Here is a 6,964-nt window from a genome sequence, read left to right as displayed (position 1 = left end):
GGGAGGGAGGAGNGGGTGGGGGGGAGGGAGGAGGGGGTGGGGAGGGAGGTCAGGCAGTCTCAGGTCAGGCAGGTCAGGTGCGTGGCTTGCGATCCTGAGGACGCAACGGTGGTGGTGGTGGTGGTGGTGGTGGTGGTGAAGCTGGTTTGCTACTGCCGATGGTGTTTTTTGTGCAGGTGCGGGCCGCCGCCTACACCGCCATCAGCCGCTACCCTCTTGACCTGCTGGAGAGGCTGCAGATCCTGCGGCCTCTGAGCCTCTACACGGCACCGCTGCTTAGTGAGAGTGACCCACGGGTCGGAGAGGCGGCCAGGGAGATGGCCGCTGTGGCGCTGCGCTTCGAGCACGCCAACCGCCGCAGGTCCGTGTGTGGCCTCCGGGGGCACCGGGCAGTGGGGGGGACTGGGGCTGCCTCTCCCGGGGTGAAGGGCGGACGGGGAAAACACAAACGACACTCCGAAACCACTGCGGCGCTATCAGGTCGATAAAGCCATCTGGGTTTGCCGAATGGAAGGGAACCCTCCTCACCACTCTTTTCGGAGAGCTTCGTGGGGCTGGGGTGTGCGTGTGTGTGTAGGTGTGTATGTATGTGTATGTGTGTATGTATGTGTGATACGGGGAGGGGGTTCACCGGTGGCGTCTGGAAGGCCCTCAGCCTCCCGACAGCATCTCCCGGCGGCGGCGGTGGGTGCAGGGCAGGGCACCTGGGGCGATTAATAAGATGTGGTCGCACATGAGGCCGTGAGGGCGCTCCTCTGGGTCAGGAGGGCATTATGCGCGCTAGGGGGCCATGGCGCAGTGAGCTGCTGCCGCCCAGCCGAGTGGCATGCTGGCGGGGTCGAGTCACGGCAGCTACGGCCACTGCTTGGGCAAGTCTGGTCCTCTCACGCTCCTCGCAGCTCTCTTGCAGTCGTACATGTCATCATCATGTGTGTACGGCGCATGTACGGTGGTCCCTTGTGTTCCGCAGGCTTCTCCTGACGCAGCCCATGACGGATGCCGTACAACAGCCGGATACCGCCAGCGCCGCAGCCGCGGACGGTACAGACCCAGCTGACGGCAGTGGTCGTGCTGGGGGTACGAGCAAGGGCACCGCGTTCGCCGCCGCCGCCGCCGCGCGGGAGGCTCGGGCGCTGCGCGGACGGCTGTTGGGGCGCATCCCGAAGGTGCTGCTGGCGGGCATCGGCGCCAGGCAGCCCGGCGGCGGTGGCGCAGCCGTCGCCCCAATTGCCGTTTCCGGCGGCAGCTTCCACCCTGGCGCGGCGCTCTTCTGCTACAGCCGCCCGCCGCCGCCGCCGCCGCCACCTGGCGCCAGCGCAGCGGCGGTTGCTGCCGCCGCCAAGCGCGCCGCCGCCGAGGCACGGGAAGCTTACGTTGCGCGGCTTCGCGATGGGCTGCGGCGGCTCGCCTGGCGGGGCCACTGGCACGCCAGGCTGGCGGTCCAGGCCTGGGCCGCGTTCGTACGGCACTGGTTGCACGACACGGGTTTGACGGCTTCGGAGGCAGCAGGGGTTTTGGTGGGCGAGTGGGATGGCACAACAACTCCACCTACGGGGGCAGGTGCTGGCGGTGCCGCCTCCACCGCCGCCGCCGCTTCCGGTGTCGCTGCGGCGGTTCTCGAGGGCGTGGGCTTGGCGGCGGGTGCCTTGTGCTTGGCGGCGGAGGGGCTGCCGGAGGCTGAGGTCAGCTCGCTGACGGCGAGGTTGCTGAAGCAGGTCTGTACGGCAGGAGGGCTGTCTAGCGGGAGCGGTGCGGGGAGTTATTCCCCCGTGGTGAGGGCGCACGTCAGCTCAGCTCCTCCCCGTCCGCCTCCGCCGCCGGAGACTGTGACGCTTCCCCCCCCCGCACCCCCCCCCTTTCCTCTTGCCCTGGCAGCAGCTTCGCACCCCCCCCCCTTTCCCTGTGCCCTGGCAGCAGCTTCAATCGTGCGTGGTTCGTCTTCCCCCCCTTTCCCCCGCCAACCCCCTGGCCCTCAGGCTCAGTCCGGGCGCTCCTCGGGTATTGCTCGTACCTCCCTGCTAGGTGCGGCCCTGGCGGCCAGCAGGCTGCACCCCACGGACTGGGCGACCAGGCTGCAGGTACGGGAGCGACCACATCAACCTGCGGGCCTGAGGGAGGCGCTGTCGGCGGCGGCTTCCAGGACTCCCGCATACCGACGGAGGGAAGCAAGTGTCCCTCCTTCCTTGTTGTTGCCTGTTATGGCCATGCAGCCGCTATCTAGCCATTATGATCTCACCCAGGGGGTGGGGGGAGGGAGGGTCATACTCTAAAAACACACACATGCACACGCGCGCGCAGGCACGGTGTGGGATATCCCCCGTCTAACACACTCCACGCTTGATGCCTCTGGACTACCACGACACGCGCGCAGTCCTTTCAATTTTCCCCTTAACCCCCCTCCCCTTAACCCCCCTCCCCTTTACTGCCCCCTTAAAAACCCCCAACCCTGCACAGGTACTGGCGGAGCTGCGGACTCAGCTGCTGGCGGGGGCGACGGCACAATTGAGAGCCGCGGCCGCCACGGCGCTGGCGGCGCTGGCGGGTAGCTTGGCGGCGGATCCCGCCATTTACATACGTACAGGTACGGCAGGTCGGTCGTCCGACGAGGTGGCCCATGCCGCTCGCGGTGTGTAGGAGGGCATGAGGGCCCTACAGGGCCTGCCGTACGTACGGGGCCTGGGAGGGGCATTCGTAGGTTCGATTGGGGGAACTTGTACGGCAGCAAGCGATAGAACTTAGGTCCGTGTTGAAGGGGAAGGTGGAGAACTGCTGCTGCTACTGCTGCTGCTACTGCTGCTGCCAGTGGAGCCACATTATCATCACCACCACCACCACCACCATCACCCAGGATCCTTGTAGCTTTTTCTTTCGTCCCTGTCTCCTTTCCTTTTTTCTCATTTTTTTCTCGTTGTTTAGCGCTACAAGAAGTTGCCTAATATGGCTACTCCAGACCATGATGAGGTTCGTTTCCCTTTGGGCCACATGCGGCTCACGTCGGGTCATGGTGGTCCTCAGACGGGGGAGGCGGTGGCGGTGGCGGCGGCGGCGGCGGTGGCGGTGGCGGCGGTCACTCCAGGGAGCTCCTGGCGGTAGCGGAGGCTGTGTCCTGCCTCACTGCAAGCCTAGGTGCGCTGTGCCCGCGGCTGGCGGCGCCGCTGGCAGCGCTCGCCGCCAGCGGCATGCCGCCGGACTGGCCGTCCCACGAGGAAGCGTCATCGTCGTACGGCAAGTTGCCGCGGCCGCTGAAGGACGAGCTGGACGATCAGGTCCTGCCGGGTACGGCAGTGGCATTGGTGAGTCTGCTGTGTGACGTCAACCGGGCGCACGGACTGCCGGGGAGTGCGCTGCCTGACCTGCTGGCGGCGTTGTTGTGGGTTGCCGGCGGCGGCGGCGGCGGCAGCGGCGACAGCTTCGGACATGCCGACGCGGCGGCGGCAGTGGCGGCGCTGGAGGCGGCGGCGCTGCTGGCGCCTGAGGTGGTCCGGTACCAGCAGGTGCAGCCTATGGAGCTCAGGTTTGCCTTCCGGACCGCCAGGACGCTGACGGGTACCTTCAGTAACGCGGCTGCTACTGCTGCTACTGATACTGCTGCTGCCGCTGCCAACACGTCGACTTGGGACGTGGGACTTCCCCAAGGCGTTGCGGATGGTCGCGTCCGCGGCGCCGCGGCGTACCTTCTGGGCTGCCTGGCGGTGGCGGCGCTGCGCCAGGGGCTGATGACAGCGGATCTGGTTTCGGAACTGAACCTGCTACCACAGCAGCAGCAGCAGCAGCAGCAACAGCCCAACGCAGGAGATGTGGGTCCGGCGGCCGTCTTTGCGCTGGTTTCGGAACTGGCTGAGCTTGCCGGCGCGGCCAACGGCGGTAGCGGCACCACTTCGTCCGCCGCCGTCGGCAGCAAGGGCCAGCACACGGCAGCGGCGCGCACGGGCGCGGTGGCGGGGCTTGCGGCGCTGCTACTGCCGCCGCCGCCCAGCCTGGTGGACGCGCTGGCGCCCCTTTCCCCCGGCTCCGCCAGTCCGGGTGTGTTCGTGTCGCGGTGTACGTCTCGTACCGTGGTAGCGGGGGGATGGCGCGGACAGCAGTGCGTGCTCGCCTGGGGGCCCCCACGGTTTGTGTTTATGGTTTTGTGCTCCGGGTTTGGGTGGCCCCATTTGGTGCCGCCCTCCACACGTCCGCTTGTTTCTAATTAAGGCACGTATGTCCAGCCCCGTACTTATCCCCCTCGCGCCTGGAGCTGCCCAGACCCACCCGACCCGGGGAGGGCGGCGGCCGCAGCGGCACACCCTAGTAGCGCACACGCACACACACGCACACACACACGCACATGCATGACTGCACGCAGGCGTGGCGTGGCGGGGTGGGGTGGGGTGGGGTGGGGTGGTGCGTGGCGTGGCGTGGCACGCACTCTTGCTCGCAACCGTATTTAAAACTGTTCCGAAGGTACGTGCTTTACAGTACCTCATCACATCATGCCGTACCCACCCCTTGTTAACTTGGTTTCGGAGCTGTTTTGACTCATCAGTCCCAGGGCTCATGGCGCTCTGGCATGCCGACAGGTCTCCTGGCGCAACCCGAGCACCTGGCGCCCGCCAAGGCTGCCGTACGAGCGCTGGAGCGACTCGCCCTGGAAGACACCGACCCGTGGGTCAGCTCAGCGGCCTCCTTCCACCTGGCCGCCATCTCCGCCGCCGTGGAGGCTGCGGAGGAAGGCGGCGAGGACGGCGTGGGTCAGTCAGGCGGCGGTGCTGCGGCAGCGGCTCTGGGCTCACCGGGTTTTGTCGGGGGTGGCTCCGGCGGCGGTCGCGGTGGGGCCGCAGTCGGCGGCGGTGAGGGCGGCCGGGGCGTGGGAGGTGCCGCTGGTCCCAAGCCCCTAATCATGTACCCACCGGAGGGGGCAGTACGGCCACTGGTGACGACGCTGATGGACAGGTACAAGAGAGGAAGGGAGGGTGGGGAGAGGGGATTGCGTACGACAGGCACGGCGACGCACCACCGAGGATAGCGGTAGTACGGCACCTGGTACGTCAGGGAAGGGCTCAGCGTGCCGTCTCGTCGCGGTGGAATTCTCCATCGTCTGCTCGCTGATGAGTAATCTGGTCATGGAACGGAACCCCGCCGGCAGCAGCATCATGCTTGTCTGTCCGTCCGTCTGTCGCTTTCCCGGTCGTGGGCATTGTTCGGGCGGATGCATTCATGCGGCTTGCATGTGTACGAAATCCGCAGCTGTTTTCATGACATTGCCATGGTTGCCCAAGGCCAGACGGACAGACGGCTGGCCTGTCTGTCCGTCTGTCTATCTGTCTGATTGTCTGCCCGTCTTGGCTTGAACCATCACCTCTCAGCCCTCGGGAAATCCCCCAACCTCGACTCACGGGGTACCCCTACTGCCCTCTACTGGCAATCGCACCAGGTCGCGACAGAGCGGCGTGCATCCGGCCTGTCTCGCGGAAACCCTCCTGGCGTTGGCGGAGGCGCCCGCCCTGCCTGCCGCGGACTGGCCCACGGCGTGTCGTACACTTATCACCACAGCGTCCTTCGCCGCGAAGGCTTCGCAGACGGCCGCGACCGGCGTGCGACTGCTGTCGGCGACGCTGCTGCTGGCTCTGGCCCACGGGTCGGTTCCCTCCCTTGGGCTGGGCTCCCTGCTCGAGGAGACCGTGGCGCCCGCGCGTTTTGCAGCTCTGCCACCTGCCGTACAAGGCCTTGTGCTAGCACGACTGCCGGCGCTCCTGCGCAGCCTGGCGGCGAAGCGCGCTGCCGCTGTCGTACAGGGGCTTCCTGGACTACTGGCGTCGGCGGCGTCGGCCGCTGCCCCCCGTGTTGGCGTTGGCGCTGGCGTTGGTGCTGACGGCAGCGGCGGCGGCGGCGGCGATGAGGGATGTCCATGGAGCTCTCCGTCTGGACTAGATGATCCGGCACTGCAGCTTCTCTGGCTACGGCGAGTCCGGCGGTCGTTGTCGGCCAGCGGTGGCGGTGGCGGTGGCGGTGGCGGTGGCGGTGGCTTCAGAGGGACGCTGTGGCTGGCGGCGCATTGCTGGTTGGGGCTGCTGGGCGTGTGTCGGGGCTGGCAGGCGAAGGATATGGCCCTTACGCACAGGTATGCGCACGTGGGTCTGCCTCTCTGTCTGTCTGTCTGTCTGTCTGTCTGTCTGTTTGTTTGTCTGCTTTCCTGTCTGCCTGACTGTCTATCTGTATGCATGTATGTATTGTATTGTATTGTATTGTGGTTACAGTATTTCCGCCGCCGACGCGGCGGGTGCCCTCACGAGCCGTGAGGCTCCAGAGCACGCTGTTGACGCTCATCAAAAACCTCAGTAAGGAAAGTAGCGATTTTCCTCGGATTGGTATTAAGAAATACCTTGCGCATATCAGTATCTTCAACGTTAATCAGAAACCTATTACGCAACTCAGTATACGCCTCACACTCCATGAGCACATGGTATTCATCCTCAACCTTACCCGACGTACAGACCTGACACGTACGGCACTCTCTCGGCCTATGGTGTCCTTTGTTGACCTCCAAAGGCCAACAACAAAGACGGAATTTGGCAACCATACGCAACTGGTTGGCCGGCAAATAAACACGCAAATAGCCTGTGGGATCGGAGCCCTCTCTTGCTGGTGAAGGGGAGCCCATCCAGTTATGATACCTGCAAAGCGAAACCCCTTTACCTTGGAACACACGCGGATCACCCCCTTGGCTGAACTGATCCCAGTCACTTAAAAGGAACGCAGATAACCTCTCCAGAACCTCACCCACTCGAATCAACTGAGACGAGTATACATCTACCTTCTGAGAAACGGAGTCACACGCCGGCCACTCATGGCCCAACCAACGCAAAATGATGAGCACTTTAGACGACCAGCAATCCACTTTGAGATCAGACAGAAGAGCCAGACGGAGATCATCTACTAACACGTCATGATAGACCGACCCACGGGACTTGACTATCTTATTCCA

General features: G+C 64.9%; 1 protein-coding gene across 1 annotated transcript in view; it reads left to right on the top strand.

Annotated features, from left to right (window-relative positions):
- The window catches only part of syp2 (uncharacterized protein), a gene marked incomplete at both ends in the record, with an annotated part of 25,175 nt that overhangs the window by 12,039 nt on the left and 6,172 nt on the right, over nucleotides 1–6,964 (top strand). The window contains 10 exons of the mRNA XM_002946578.1: nucleotides 177–361; nucleotides 971–1,715; nucleotides 1,977–2,078; nucleotides 2,211–2,243; nucleotides 2,455–2,581; nucleotides 3,016–3,494; nucleotides 3,711–4,084; nucleotides 4,346–4,383; nucleotides 4,560–4,932; nucleotides 5,414–6,100. Coding sequence (XP_002946624.1) covers nucleotides 177–361; nucleotides 971–1,715; nucleotides 1,977–2,078; nucleotides 2,211–2,243; nucleotides 2,455–2,581; nucleotides 3,016–3,494; nucleotides 3,711–4,084; nucleotides 4,346–4,383; nucleotides 4,560–4,932; nucleotides 5,414–6,100 — 3,143 coding nt within the window. The remainder of the gene's footprint in view (nucleotides 1–176; nucleotides 362–970; nucleotides 1,716–1,976; nucleotides 2,079–2,210; nucleotides 2,244–2,454; nucleotides 2,582–3,015; nucleotides 3,495–3,710; nucleotides 4,085–4,345; nucleotides 4,384–4,559; nucleotides 4,933–5,413; nucleotides 6,101–6,964) is intronic.

Source organism: Volvox carteri (genome assembly GCF_000143455.1).
Source record: "Volvox carteri f. nagariensis unplaced genomic scaffold VOLCAscaffold_3, whole genome shotgun sequence".
Classification (NCBI taxonomy): Eukaryota; Viridiplantae; Chlorophyta; class Chlorophyceae; order Chlamydomonadales; family Volvocaceae; genus Volvox; species Volvox carteri.
The sequence above is the reverse complement of the archived record's forward strand: the minus strand, read 5'-3'. Positions and strand labels throughout refer to the sequence as shown.